Source organism: Priapulus caudatus, unplaced genomic scaffold (assembly GCF_000485595.1).
Source record: "Priapulus caudatus unplaced genomic scaffold, Priapulus_caudatus-5.0.1 Scaffold288, whole genome shotgun sequence".
In the NCBI taxonomy this organism is placed as follows: Eukaryota; Metazoa; Priapulida; class Priapulimorpha; order Priapulimorphida; family Priapulidae; genus Priapulus; species Priapulus caudatus.
In genome coordinates this window covers 61,409-77,278 of record NW_014577349.1, presented here as the reverse complement: position 1 = coordinate 77,278, position 15,870 = coordinate 61,409, and the positions used below count along the sequence as shown (strand labels likewise).

General features: G+C 42.7%; 2 protein-coding genes across 3 annotated transcripts in view; one reads left to right on the top strand and one right to left on the bottom strand.

Annotated features, from left to right (window-relative positions):
* Positions 1 to 156: 156 nt before the first annotated feature.
* On the top strand, positions 157 to 9,530 carry LOC106808589 (short transient receptor potential channel 7-like). Of its 2 annotated transcripts, XM_014811355.1 has the most exons (6): positions 157 to 243; positions 613 to 822; positions 3,122 to 3,193; positions 4,510 to 4,585; positions 4,839 to 4,919; positions 8,100 to 9,530. In XM_014811355.1, the coding sequence occupies exons 1-6, from the start codon at positions 172 to 174 to the stop codon at positions 8,243 to 8,245; spliced, it is 657 nt and encodes a 218-aa protein (XP_014666841.1). In that variant the 5' UTR covers positions 157 to 171; the 3' UTR covers positions 8,246 to 9,530. The 2 variants fall into 2 exon arrangements, with proteins under 2 accessions (XP_014666841.1, XP_014666842.1); XM_014811356.1 differs by lacking the exon at positions 4,839 to 4,919.
* A 101-nt stretch (positions 9,531 to 9,631) lies between these two features.
* Positions 9,632 to 15,870, bottom strand: part of LOC106808588 (40S ribosomal protein S3a-like) — an 8,278-nt gene continuing 2,039 nt past the window's right edge. The window contains exons 3-6 of the mRNA XM_014811354.1: positions 12,599 to 12,786; positions 12,097 to 12,305; positions 10,461 to 10,570; positions 9,632 to 9,807 (exon numbers count right to left, since the gene is read on the bottom strand). Coding sequence (XP_014666840.1) covers positions 9,680 to 9,807; positions 10,461 to 10,570; positions 12,097 to 12,305; positions 12,599 to 12,786 — 635 coding nt within the window. The 3' untranslated portion in view covers positions 9,632 to 9,679. The remainder of the gene's footprint in view (positions 9,808 to 10,460; positions 10,571 to 12,096; positions 12,306 to 12,598; positions 12,787 to 15,870) is intronic.

The window sequence follows — 15,870 nt, the reverse complement described above, 5'->3', positions numbered from 1 at the left end:
CCTTGGCGGAGGTCTGTGCTCTCCGAGTGCTCTAGTTTTGTATGTTTTACGCATTGTTGAGAGAGTGCGTTGTGGGGAGGCACGGCATGAATGTGAAACGATGTGATTTATATTAAATTACCGTGATTTTTTTCCTCTCTTCGTTCAGGGTACGTGTTATATGGAGCCTACATGTTTTCAATGGTGGTCGTGATGTTGAATATGCTCATTGCCATGATGAGTAACTCTTTTCAACAGATCCAGGTGAGATAGCTTGATTGGCGTTACGTTGCGCGCTCTGTGTTTACCGCCGATTAATTTATTTCACATCAACTCTTTATATTAAAATTAAAATCATTTAGAATTTTCTGCTGCGCTCATGTGTAATACAACGCTTCGACTGTATTTTGCTTTCATCCCAGAAGAACGTGAAAATATTCTACTGTACACGCGAATGTAATAGAACTACATATTATTCACTCCTGATATTATTATTTTTAACTACTAATACTACTACGGCTGCCGCTGTTGCTGCTGCTGGTACTATACTGCTGCTGCTGCTGCTGCTGCTACTACTACTACTACTACTACTACTACTACTACTATATGATTTTCGATACTCCTTCACGGCAGAATGACGAGGACGTAGAGTGGAAGTTTGCGCGCTCTAAACTCTGGATCAACTTCATCGAAGATGGCGACACGTTACCCGTACCCTACAACATCATCCCGAATCCCAAGTGGCTCATGAGATACTTGTACGCATGCGCGAAGAAGATTCAATCGTCGACAGACTCCGAGGAGGAGTCGCCGTCCGAGGATATGGCGTACGAGAATCACCTGGTGAGTGCGCGATCGCTCACGCACCCGCACGCACGCACGCACGCACGCACGCACACACATACACACACATATGGAATGGAAAAACAACTTTGTTGAGTTTTCAAACAAAAATGTGTATTTATTAACTCCTCATTATATATATATACACATATATATATATATATATATATAATATATATATAATGATATATAATATAATAATAAAAAATAAAAATATATATATAGCAAATAAATAGATAATAATAAAATAATTTTGTATATAGCAGCATAACGCTCGTTAAGGCATAGGATATTGCTGCGTGGCCGGCTGTCTATGTACATGAGGAGTAGAGCAACCATGACCCTCTGTAACGCTAGCCTATTTAAGGATGAACAGACAATCGCATGACCGTGCCTTCGCGGTGGCTTCAGCATTCGCTACGTACAAACATCCGCAGTTAACCCTCAACCTTATCATCAAGCAACTCTTCTTCCGTGTTCGCTAGCCGAGGTTTAATCAATTCGCTAGCTGTAGATGTCCGATGGATTACTGTGTACTGTCTGTGTGACTGTAACGAGAGCGACGACAACGACGACGACAACATTGCATGCATGCGTGCGTGTGTGCGCGCGTGCGTGTGTGTGCGCGCGTGCGTGCGTGCATGCGTAGGCGGGCATGTTCGTGCTCACGTGTTAGAAATCGGCACACATGTTTACCAATCGTATATGTAACCTGATTTAATTTCCGGGCCGTTAAAGCAACTGGAAGCATTGATGTCGTCAGTACAATGGACCGTGACGAAGCCCGTGCGCGCACGTACATATACGCGTAATCAGCACGAGCGTGCACACATACACACGCGCTTGATTATTACCCGCGTGTATTACTTCCCTGTTGACAGATTTCGTGCTCGGCTAAGAATTTCAACGTACAGCGCGAAATGTCACAAGTGATTGCCGTTTGATAGGGCATCACGGTTAACCACCCCGTATACATACACGTACGGCTATAGCCTGCCCACACCGCACGATTCCGTAAGAATATTCATTCCCGCTCCAGCGTTACGCTGAAGTACCACTACTGCCGATTGCGCAATGTCACAACAGCAGGTTGCCTATCATGTACGGTGCATGGCTACCAGCTCTCCCCCGCCAGCCAGTCAACGCATGCTGCTGCTGCCACTCTCGTTACCGTAGGAACATGCAGAGTCTACATAACGCAGCATAGTTTATAGCTTGTAGAGGGGTCATACAACAGTAGCTTTCCCTTAATTGTGCGCTATTTCGTCTCTGGAAAAGGCGTTCCTTTGGATTTTTTGGCGGTAAAATTTGGCACCAGAATGCACTCATTTGCACTATGCCCGCAAGGTAAATGTCTCGTGGACGCCTAGAACGCGTGAGAAGTGACAATGGTCTTGGCATGTAATTGTGCCATCTTGTCAAGTGGAGTAGCCTTGGTGACACCAGTCCGTCGTTTTTCGTGTTTGAAACGGCATCCGACTACTTGCTATAAATGCGCATGTCACTACCAGCTGTAGTCACTGCTTGTGGTCACTACATGTGGTCACTGCTTGTGGTCACTGCTTGTGGTCACTGCTTGTGGTCACTACATGTGGTCGTTAGGTGATGAGGCGTTGCTAGAGCTCTGTGACTCGAACGCAACTTGGCGCGTACTTTTTGTTATTAAAATTCTGAATTTCTTCTGTTTTATGAAGAGAGTCTTCCGTGACACTAATGAGCTTTTCATGTCGCACATGTTGGCGGTCGCGCCCACATGCCGCGTGCTTCACGGAAACCTGCGCAGCCACCGTAGAGAACACGCGGACCTTGACATCATCGCGACGTCATCGTTACCACATATTATGTCACATAATATCAGGGGTTAATAATGACAACTTTGTCATTATTAGCCCCTGATGATAATATGCATGTGAATATGTATGCAGATATCTGTGATCGATACACGTACAACGGGTGCTATTTTCCGTGTGTCGTCAGCTCGTCACGATGCGAGTGAGTGGCCTTGATAAATATTTATTAAAAATTGCCAACCACGCTGCGTACACTTTCGGGTCAACAGCCGCCGCTGATTGAATATGTGCACGCGACATAGGCTGCGTTGGTGTAAGCTCTGCACAGCTTTAGCACTGCTTCTTAGATCAGGCATCAAGACGAAAGAAAGGACGTAGGCGGTGAATGTAGTGACGGCGAGGTGTAGTCACTATATCGATCATTACAAACACGCGGCTACAGCGTTTCTTGTCACAATATGGCGTATAATACTGGCTATTAACATGACGTAATGTCGTTCGTATTTCAGTATAGAAGTCCAGGTGTCAGCACTGAGACTCTAGGGGGCAGCCTCCGCTCTCTACCAACGACAAAGTACAAGGTATATATATCGGGAGTGCATAGTTGAAGCATATACGTATCAATTATATATATTCTATTATTGATGGCAATATGGTTGGAAATTAAGGACGCACGCACGTGCACACTGCACACACACACGCCCCCCCCCCGACACACACATCACCACCACCGCAAAACAACAACAACAACAACAACAACAACAACAACAACAACAACAACAACAACAACAACAACAATAACAGCAGCAGCAAAACCGACAACAACAACAGCAAAAACAACAACAACAACAACGCCGCCGCCGCTACCACCACTACCACCCTTTCTTCCTCTTCCCCCTTCCTTTTCCTAATTCTAAAGTTGCTCCTGAATGTTTTACACCATCAAATGCGTTTTAGTGTGGTTACCATGGTAATATCACGCGAGTTGCGTCGACTGTTGTTTGCGGTGGGATTTTGCAGTTTTATTAAATTTTATATCCGAGTTTATCCATTACGATATCGATCGTCAATCGTTTCTCTGTCATCTGGTGTTGTTTATACAACCGTAATTAGCGTGCTAGACTTCTCCTACCACAGAGTAAAACCAGAAATATTACTAATCTGCCTAGACTGACAAAACATTTTTGCATTATATTAGTTTTTATACGTTGTAGCAATGTTTGCATGCGATCAAAACATTCAGGGAGAAGGGTTAGGGTTAGGGTCAGTTACAAAAACTTTCGCATTAGAAACTCAATAAACACAATATTAATATTAAACTTTTTAACACAATATAGATCAATATAGATTATTATAATCGATACTTGAAATTCAGATAGAGTTATACCGAGGCATAGTTAGATGAATATTCTAAATGAAATATTAGAAGTATTTTTGGTTCTGCCGTCTAACGAACTGTAGTATCAACATTATTAATTTCAAATATAAGCACAAACGTGGATTTTAATTTTAATTGCAAATCTAAAAAGGTTTCCATGGCGACGCCAATTTACGGTGCACTTTGCGTACGGAAACGTGTGTTATGAACAAATATTAACAATTATTAGATAAGCGTATTTGTGGGAATGAACATACCGAATAAAATTTGTCGTAGTACGAGTATAGCGCTATAATTTGTGATTTTCTTTTGACTGGGATCTGAAAAATGGCATTTTTTTTACCACGGACACTGAGAGTAACCCTCCCCCCCACACACACACACACGCACGCACGCACGCACGCACGCACGCACGCACGCACGCTTGCACATAATACACACCACCACCACCACCATCCGATTCCCATTCATATATGGCTTTTGCGTTTTAACCGTGAGCTTTGTTTGTGATTTTTGCAGAAGATCATGCAGCTGCTCGTGCGGCGCTACATTCACGGAGTCGCCTACTCGGACGAGTCGAACAACCTGCTCATAGGTGAGCTCGCAGCGCCATCGCTCGGACACTCGCAACATTTATGTGCATGCATATATGCGCGCAGCCAGGCGCGCTCACTCACGAACGCACGCGTATGTATCAACGCACGTATGTACACGTGTTCATCATGGCAAATACTCGCGCATATGCACGCACGCACGCACGCAGCATAGCGGGAAGCACTTTCATTGCGTTTGCGCGAATAATCGAATTTCCTCAGAAATTAACGTCGACAGAATTTCATTGCTTTCAGAACAAGTGTATGGGCCCAATTCTGCAAAACCTGGTAAAAATACGAAACGATTGTTATCGTCCATGGATTCGGTTTTCACGGGTATGCATCCTAGTCATCCCTCACAATGCATGATATTCAACGGGCCTAACAGGGCCTATTCTAGCAGGAAACATACTACTTTGTAGATGCCTTCCATGCAGTCGTAGCTGTATCGAATACTTTTATCTGTAGTGTAGCTTTTTCATAGGCTATTGCTGTTATCATAGATATATACTAACACATGTGTTTGTATAATATCTATACTGTTATGTAGCTTATATAGCTTAGGCATATTTCTTGCTATTACGCAATCAATTTCAATCCTCAAGCGGGTGAGATCACCAGCTATCAGCGCTAAAGACAATCAGGGCATTAGTCTGGGTTGCGATTAGCTTTAACCATAGATATATTATACAAACACATGTATTTGTATATTATATCTATGCTTTAACCTACCCATATTATACAAACACATTTATTTTTATATTATATTCTGATTATACAGGATACTTCCTCAGCGAATTCAATTCTACCCTGATTGCAGGATACTTGCTCAGCGAGTGCCGACAACTGTATAAGTCCGGCATCAAGGATTACTTGTCCGATCTGTGGAACTATCTCGACTTCGCGATGCTTAGTCTATTCACGGCCGCCTATGCCACACTGGTCGCCAGCATGGTGAGCGCGTGCGGACATGACGACGGCATGCAGATGATAGACTGTCTGCAGGCGACCGTCGGCGTCTTCAACATGACTGGTGAGTGGTGACGAGCGGTGACCGGGCTCATCGCGTCTGAGTCTTTTCTGCCGGTGACCATGTCAAAGGGTAGCAGCTGAGGGACTTGTTGACGTCTCCGCGTGCGGCACGCGCTAATGTTGTTGTTGTTGTTGTTGGTGCTGCTGCTGCTGCTGCAGCAGCAGCTTCTGATTTACACGGTATAATCATTAGCGAAAGATGATCAAAAGTATGACATAACTTATCGTGTCATGTTCTTCTCAGTGTCGCACGTGTCAGGGCTCCGATATAGCCAAGGGCTCTCTCGTAGCTCATGTGGTGCGCATGCAAGAGAGTTGCGTACAACCCACGGCTCACGTATACCTAAGAGCTCCCTATAAGGGCTCCCAATACCATGCATGTAAAGGGCGTGCGAGGAACAAGAAAATCACATACAACCTATTGCTCTCGTATAACCAAAGGCTCCGCTTATAGCGCACAGCTCCGAATCAACCTACTAACCACGCACATTGTTCACTATACTCTTAAGGGCCGGACACACTAGGCGATTAAATCGGGCGATGAAATCGACCTTAAATCGCCTAGTGTGTCCACTCAATCGCCGCCGATTTCATCGCATAGATCAAAACGTTTTGATATTATCGGGCGATTTTGTCGCCAGATTTTGTCGCCCGATTTAATCGCCTAGTGTGTCTGGCCCTTTAGTAATATCTGTAATAGTAATATGTAATGTGTACCACTATATTGGCCAATGATTTGTATTCGGCTGAAATAACAGGCGCTCTACTATGAGAAAAATAACTGGTGCTCTAGATCTGCATTTGCTGGATTTTATACTATATTACTATATGTTCTAATATAATATAAGGCGCTCCACCATTATACTAATCATTTATATAGCGTTCCCGCCATATAAAATACAATAGAATCACTAGTATTGATCCACGGTCACATCACTAGTACAGTTACACGATGCATCAGTATGTGTCATACATGAGCGTCGATGCATCCGGCAGTCGGTGGTACATACAATCAGGAGTGAATAATAATAGATCTATTAACCGAATAATAATAATAATAATAATAATAATAATAATAATAATAATAATAATAATAAATCTATTATTATTATTATTCACTCCTGATACGATCATTCAGTGTAGGTTACGGTATAGCGTTGTTTGTTGTTTGTCAGAGTTGAAGATAGCGATGGACATGCCACTGATGCACTTCAACGCGCTGTTCGCCTTCGCCACCGTGCTGTCGTTCGCGCGCATCACGTACTGGCTGCCCGCCAACGAGCAGGTAGGAAAGAAGCGACGGAGGAGGAGGAGGAGTTATATTATATCTATGCTTTAACCTAACCATAGATATATACAAACACATGTATTTGTATATATCTATGATTTAACCATGTGGCTCTTCGCTCCCGCTACAGGCAGCGGGAACGGAAGTCCCCTCCCCCTCGTGGCGGGAGCAAAGGACCACACTGGTAGAGCTAATTTAAGGTTGATTCACCAGGTGGTAGCACCAGCTTTATTATCATCGGATTGCCTGAGCATTTTTTGAAATGCGTGTTCTGGCTTTACGTTCGACTCCAAACCCCACGACAGATGGCGCTCTCGCTCATGGGCGTCCTGAGTGTGAGAAGGGTGGGCACTGCATGCAGTTTGGTTTGACTCTAGCCAATAGCATGTGTCAAGGCAGCGGCCTCTGGATGACTCTTATCGCCTCTATCTCGCTCGTCTATATTGTAGAGGTGCTAGTATAATAGCACATTTGTTAGGCTTGGCTTATAAAATAATAAGAAAGATGAATTTAAGTAACTATATAATTGATGCTGCATTATGGTTCCTTTTTTCTTCTCATTGATAACTTTATTCAACATCGTAAATATGAATAATGGAACAATAATTATGATTATGTAGCGTCTTTACACTTGCTTGTCCTTATAACATTGCTTTCTGATTAGATAGACCTTCACTCTAACCATTCCGTCTGGTCGAGTTTTTTTCTGAATTCCTTTATAAGCGTACGTAACGACAGCTGGGTGGTCGCTGAAGATACGTCAGATGCCGTTACGCCATCTAAAAGTTAAAAGTTGAGGGTGCAACTGTTTTGTCCGCACGCAGACGTTATAACTCCGCTTTGCTAATCTGAGGGTGAGGGTTTAACAGCACCATTACTACTCCAACAGATCCATTACTGGGGTCTGCGTCGGCTCGGACTAGCAACTGTTGTGCGTGCCGAATTCTAACCAGATTTATGAGAATTTCTCTTACATTCCTAACTGTTACGAAGATGTCCGCGTGCCAGCATTTAAAACGCATTTAAAAAAGGCGTTCTGCAATATTGATACGGGTGATGAGGCAAAGATTAATTTTTCGTGATACACACAGTGTGGTGTTAGCAGTGGTGAGGGACCGAGGAGTTTTAGCAGCCATTTAGGCTTTATTAACAGATTTAGGCACAGCGTAACACGTCGTCACACATTCGTGTTGCAGATTACAGTCCAACTGGTGGCCAGGATCACATTCCGCACGTAGGCCCTCACGACCACGTCACCTCGCCCAGTGTTAGCTCTCAAGACCATCTCGGCAACCCTCCGCCGAAAGAAAATGGAATCATGCTTTCTGTGTCACGTCTATAAGGTTTTAGTAACAGCACCGCATGTACACGCAGGGCGGATTTAGACATGGTTAGGCCCCAATAAAGCTAAGCTATATTATAATATATACATATATATATATAAACTATGGGAAGCTGTAGAGGCCCTATTTGGCAATTGGTAACAGAGAATAAGGCTTGTAACAACTGAACTTAGCAAGAATGCCACGTTAATTAGGTTAAATCATTACTTAATATAAATTATAATAAAACTAACAAATGAAAAAATCGGAGATTTTGAGAGGGCCCTTCAGACTTGAGGCCCCAAGCTGTAGCTTGTTTAGCTCATGCCTAACTCAGGTCCTCACCGCACGCATAAATAGGCCTGTACCGTAGTACTATGCTTCTTGGAGACCCTATTTGGCCGTATACGTGTTGTTATTGTAAGCCTACTATCTACTAGAATCAAATATACTCATACAAGTGTATTATAATTGTGGCCACATTAACTGGAAAGCTACAGCTTCAATTCATTAAGGTATTTCACGGTTTGGTGAGAATACACTGTAGCGCCGTACATGAATTGGCTCTCTTGGGCTCTTGTTACGTTGGTGCACTGTTCTTAAGATTCTCTATCTTACTGTGATGCTTAGTGATATAGTGGTGGGGAAAACCTGCAAATGTTGTCACCAGTATTGGGAAGACATGGAGAAACATTATTAAGCAAATAATTAATATTATTGAACTAAAATTTGAGATGGAAAACAGATTGTGGGATCCTTAAATTGATATAAAAACACTTAAGAATCTTGCATCCAACTGAACCTTATTTGCACACAGCATGAAAATTATTCACTCATGTAAGATGTAGCCTAAAAAATGCTACCAAATCATTCTCGTAAACCAGTTGCATATCAGTCTGCCGTGAAAAAAGATATTAGATTCAACGTGACAACGCTTTGAGAAAGAATTACGAAGCGACCAAATAATATAAATCTTACATTAAATTTGTTTAAAAGAACAATTTGTCATTGATGTTGCATAACCATAAGAATATTTTTGTTAGTACACATTCGTCAGCTGTCAAAACAACTCGACAGTGAAGTGTGTGTGTTGTATGACATCTCAGTATGTGTAAGGAAGGGAAGAAAGCAATTGAATAATTAATTAATTGCAAGCATTGGGCAATGTATATATTGATAGTGTGCATATATTTGCTGATGAATCTTTTTTCACTGTATATTTTATACACCGCTTACTTTTTGCTGTTCATCTAAAATAAATTGCATCAGTGTGTATTTGCTCAAAATGCCTGTTTGCTTACTTGTAAAAAAATGCAACAGAAAGAAGCACAGGAAGAAAAGACAGGACACCATGACTATAACATCACATAAGCAAAGGTCAGCAATAAATCTTTAAGGAACAAAACTTCTTTGACAACTTGATTTTTTATTTACTTGACTCTTCAGTGCATAATTTACACGGATTCCTGTATAGGTGGCTCGAAACCATCCGTGACCCTCTCAACCTTGGTGCCTTCCTCTCCCGGCTTTGAAGTGGTGGTTGTTGACGACCCTTCTCCATGCAACTCCATCAGCTTGCCCACTGTAAATGCATAAATAACAGTTATACCAACTATCAGGTAGAACCTGAATCCAAGGGCGCGTTTGTTTGGTCGGGATCCACGGATCTCGATCCAATGGATTCGTTGATCTGACTGTTTGTTTGGTCGGATCACTTGATCTCGATCCACCAAACCCGACCCTGCTAGCGAGTTGGATTCGAACAGGATCCAATATGGCGGCCCGCGCCTCAGCCAATCACTGCTTGTTCTTTGTTATGAACCATCCTGTGATAGGTCACAACGAAACGTGAACCAGTGAAAGTGAGTTTGCGTTTGTTTGGTCGGATCAGGATCACATCATCTCGATCAGACAGATTCGTCCCAAACAAACGCGCCCCCAGAATGCTTGGCCATTGTCTGAGTGAAAACATCTACCTTGTGATAATATCTCATAATTTTACCATGCCCAAGATATGGTGTAGAAGCATAGTTACTTAGTATGCAGAATGGCTATTCTCTTATTCAAGCTGTCATTTGACATTACACGCGGCAAACATCTTGGCAAACCATTAATAAATGCGAAGGTTTTAACAATAAAAAAGTTGCTCTTGTATAGAGCTAGTATGTTTGTAGAACCATTTATTACCATGAGCAGAGGTTTAGCTAAAACAACATACAAGAATGAAATACTTACAATCGAACCTAGGTTTCTTCAGCACCTTCACCTTGCGGATGTACACATCGTGGAGTGGGTAGATGCCCTGGCAGGCCTTCTCAATGTCCTTGCCTATGCTGTCTGGAATCCTACAGATAAAAATCACAAAAAATACAGTTACTACGTAGAAACCAGCATGCACACACATGCACCCATACCAACATCTACACCTCCAAGATTGTAAATGTCTGGGGCCTGTTTTACGAAGCGTAATTAAGTCCTGAATCATGATTAAATCACTAATCATGATTAACTTTCCGTACTTAAATTGAAGTGACTGTTTCACAAAGCGTAAATAACTTTAATCATGATTAAGTTAATCACAATATTTAATTCTACTCAGGAGCATGATTAAATCCACTAATCATAATTAGTTGCTAGTACTAGTAGTAGTATGTAGGTACTACTAGTATATAATATTAAGTACGCTGCAGATTTTACAATTGGAAATTTTACTTCATTTTTTCCCCAAGGAAATTTCAATTATCTAGGATTAGCTGTACTAATTTAGTCATTATAATTGCAAATTAATTCCTTTTCATGTACCGAATTTGCAGATACTTTTGGCGTTGTCCGCCATTTTGAATACAGTATAAGTAAGTAAAAACTTTATTTAACGACGGTAAAACATGTTTGGTACAGACACATTAAATTGGCGCGGACCTATCTTCCACATGGCCATCTCACAGCAACAGAACGGTTAAATATTAAATAAATACACAATAAGAGTTGAAGTAGGCCTACTTGGACTAAAATTGTACGGGGTAAGTAGAGCAGAATGGGCCCTATTGATAGGGCAAGATTTTCTTTAGACGGACTTTAAAAGAAGAAATGGTGGGGGCATCTCGAATGATGTGTGTAATTCATGTTTAAGTCGGCTAATTATGATTAGTTAAAAATGTACTTAAATCGCTTCGTGAAACAGATTTTAAGTATGATTAACTAATCATAATTACAGGTTAATTATGATTAGTGAAGTTAATCACGCTTCGTGAAACCGGCCCCTGATGTGTACACAGGCTGCATTACTTATACTGTACGACACATACGTCTTTCATAACAAAACAGAATATCATAGCCAGCAGCAGCACAGTAATCAGCGTATAAGATTTTCCATCAGTCTCCGGCAATTAAAATCACACAGTCCTTAGTTTTTGCAACACGTCAGTCCTATCGATCCAAATGTGTAATTATATCATATAGACACTCATTTGGGAATTTCTCATCATTCGTGCTGCATGTTATTCATGGATAATGATAATGTTTATACAACTAGAATGATTGTCCCAGAGACCGACTAATAATACCCCCCCCCACCTCGCTTCAAGCTGTTATGGTGCCTGTGATGTGTGAGAGCACGACTGGTTACGCTCATCTGGAACCGCCGGCGATTGTATGGCAAAGCAGGTTGTATTAAGGATACTCTCAACCTTTTGCACGGGTATTGCTCTAATGAAGATTAAACGTTTATTGACGAATGAATCGAAGGAGATCTGCTCGCAAGGCTGGTGTAGGACAGACAGACAGATTCCAGTATACCCCCCCTCCTAACATCGTTTGCGGGGGTATAATAAAGTTCATACACACGAACACACACCAACACGCATACACTTACAGCTTGTTGACAACTTCCTTCAAGTCGCTATTAGACACCTCTCTCGTGATAATGTCGACCATCTTGCGGCGGATGTTGACGACCTGGGTGCTCTGCGCGTAGCAGGTCTTCTTCATCTGGTCCTGCCTCCTCTTCGTGAAGCCGAGGCAGAAGACACGCAGCTGGTAGCCATCGGTCGTCGTCACGTTGACGTAGGCCTCGATCAGAGTCTGAAAGACAATGGCGACAGTCGATGTCAATGCTCGTGGCAGCTCCCACTAGGATGTCAATTTATACAGCCAAACCGTCGTTTATTTTTGCAACACGTCAGTCCTATCGATCCAAATGTGTAATTATATCATATAGAAACTCATTTGGTAATTTCTCATCATTCGTGCTGCATGTTATTCACGGATAACGATAATGTTCATACACTATAGTTAAAATGTTAAAAGCAACACGATTACACTTTCAACTCAAAATTTACACAATAGAAGTAAAAGGCTCCTTGCTCCTCAATTACCTGCCACTTCTTGACCATGGATCGCAGTTTGTCAGTGGTCATGTCCATGCCGTGGAAGTTGCAAAGCACATTACGGCCTTGAACCTCTTCGGAAATCAGACGAAACTTGCGGAATGCTACTTCGTCATTCTGCAGATCTGCCATGGACACCTCGAACACACGTCCCTTCAGGCCCTCAGAAGCAATTTCTGTTAAGAACAGGGATTAATTACAACTGCTCTACAGAGATCCTGCAAACAAACTACTCAGGTTGAAAGCTAGGTGGCCAATGTCGACCATTCACTTTAAAAGTTGCAAGTTCAAAACCCAGCCAGGGCAGTGACTTCTCACGGCGTTCAAACAAATTGCTATCTACATTGGGGGACTATGAATCGCTCACAGCTTGATGACCACGTTAAATGTAGGAACACATCTCCAGTACTCGGGATGTAAAACACTGGCAATGGCCACCCTCAGTGTCTGTAATGATGTTGATCTGGTGAAGTGCTGGGGGCTAACTACGATGAATGAGAACTCAACTTCTTACCTACACAGCTAGTTATCTACATGCAGATGAACTGCCTTGCCTATGCCCTGTGCATGTGGTACACTAGCAGGGCAGGCAGAGAGGCTGGAGTAACCAATCGTTTTTTACAGGATATTTAGTCCTGTAAAGTTATATTGTTACAGGACCGGTAGATTTTTCGCCAGACCGGAATTATTCCCAGCATGTGAAACATTAGCTCTAGTACTATAGCCCGCGTACAGTTGCCGCAGGGCTATAGAACATTTTATGCTAGGTTTCGCAACTGCACCTGTTCCCCAAATCTTCCATGAAAAATCGCTCACAAAACGCAAAATGATCGAGCTTTTTAACACTATAGTCTTATCTACATGGACATCTCACCTATCTTTTTGAACACTTTCCACAACTTTACACCATGTATTTATGCATTTATTCCTCAAAGTGCTAGCACTATTTGCGTCAGCCTATTACATTTCTGGTGACGTCACGCGTGTACACAACAGCAATTCAAAACGAAACGCAAGTAGTGCTAGCACTTTGAGAAATAAATGCATAAATACATGGTGTAAAGTTGTGGAAAGTGTTCAAAAAGATAGGTGAGATGTCCATGTAGATAGATAAGTGTTAAAAAGCCCGATCATTTTGCGTGGAAGCTTTGGGGAACAGGTCCAGTTGCGAAACCTAGCATAAAATGTTCTATAGCCCTGCGGCAACTGTACGCAGGCTATAGTACTAGAGCTAGTACAACATGTACCTTATATACCATATATATATATGAATCAATTGAATCAACTAGAAAAGGCAGTTGTCGCCAACTACATGTATCCCCCGTGATCTAATATGAATGAAATATCTCTGTAATGGTGTAGAAGGTATGTAAAGTTAAATAAGTCACAAAGACAAAGGTTTGTTACACAACTGATCTGCCTGAGATGTGCAAGTATGTTAAAATTGGTTGCCTTAGGGGTTTTGGTACGCGACACACATTCTCCCCAAGATGTGTCAGTATACGAAGTTTGCTCGCGCTAGGTCAATTAGGGGCAGAGTTATAGAGCGGAAAGGAAATATGATCAAGGTCAAGGTAAAGGTCAATAAAGGGTAACTACTAGAATAAACAGCCTCGGTTCTCCCTACGCGTTTCGCCAAACGCGGCCCGGTTCGAAACTCCCCCCTGTTTGAATTCGTTGCGTCCATTGCCACAACGGCGCCCGTTTAAATTCTAGCCACAATAAAAGTTTTTGCCAGCGAGTGCCGGAACTCCGATCGATTCGCAAGAATTGTCCGTTCGACCAGGACATCCACTCCGCGCGTGTATTTTTACCGGTAGCTACGGCGATGCACTGCCAGTACAGTACACAAGTTAACCTGACAAGCACAGTTAAGTGCTGCTCACTTAACTCGCTACAACCGCAGTCGGCTTCTCTACTATATACAAGAACCTCCACAATACAGTCTTGTGTGATGTGGCGATTTTACGCACTTAATTTAAGTCGTACGGATAAAATACCAACGCCCCCCGGACCCCTAGTTCCCCCTCCCTTGCTCTCCCCCTGCCCCCCTTGTTGAATTTCACTCCTGCGCGGAGAAACCCTGCTAGTTACTTATTACGCAACAAGCAGCCAGAGTGTACCAAATAACACCAACAAGCTTTAAGAACCTAATTGCTCTATTTTAGTATTTATAAATTATAGCTACTAAAATGCTCCTTGGTCGGCATTGGGGCCAACGATGATCGATTAATTGTATCCCCCGTGCGACGCGATTAAGTCGGGATCACGGAACGGATACTATTTTCGTGTCGTGTCCGAGCCCGCCACCGCAGAACTTGTCCCTTCCGCTGACTATAACCTCGCACCCCTATTGCGCACCATAGCCGTGACCAAACTATGGTCTAACTTATCACATCTGGGGCGAGAAAGGCGTGCGCACACGTACCAAAACCAGGTCACTTACGACCTTTATTGACCTTGACCTTGATACTATCCTCGTTCTCAACCCTCCCCTCCTATAACTCTGCCCCCCTAACTTGACCCTCGTCCCCCGACCGCAAGCCCACAAAACTTAGCTATCGATACCCTTAACCACATACTCTGGAGCGAGCAATAGACGTGCCTGTCCCGCGTACCAAACACCCCACTAAAAGACAACCCAAACATTTTAACGCCATACTTACAGGCATCTCATGGCAGAATCAAGTTCTGATTAGTAAACACAAAAACCAATTTGCCTTCTTTGTGACTTATTTAACGCTTTAATACCTTCTACACCCATGTACAGAGATATTTTCATTGCCATCCATTAGACATCAAGCGGGGGCGATACATGTAACCTGTTGACGAAAACAAACTGTCTATTCCTCTAGACTTGCATCAAATTGATTCGCAAATACACTAACTATATACCTCATATATAAGGTCATATAAAACCGGTCACATGTTTCACTAGCCTCTAGCGACTTATCGCCCTTGCGTACAGTTAGCCCGCAGGGCGTAATAGAACCATTTATGGCTTAAGGATCTTCGCAACCTGGACCTGCTCTCCACACCCACAGCACCTCAACTCACCAGCCGCAAAAACTGTTCGGCGACTCTCTTTCCAACAGCACTACATAATCTCCACTTTACTACCGCACATGCACCGCAACCCATCATCACCCTTTAACTCTTTTTGAACACTTTCCACAACTTCCTCACACCACGGCATGTTCATATGCCATTCTATTTCTCAACATGCTAAGCCGACTACTTGCGTATCTCGTGATTTCGAG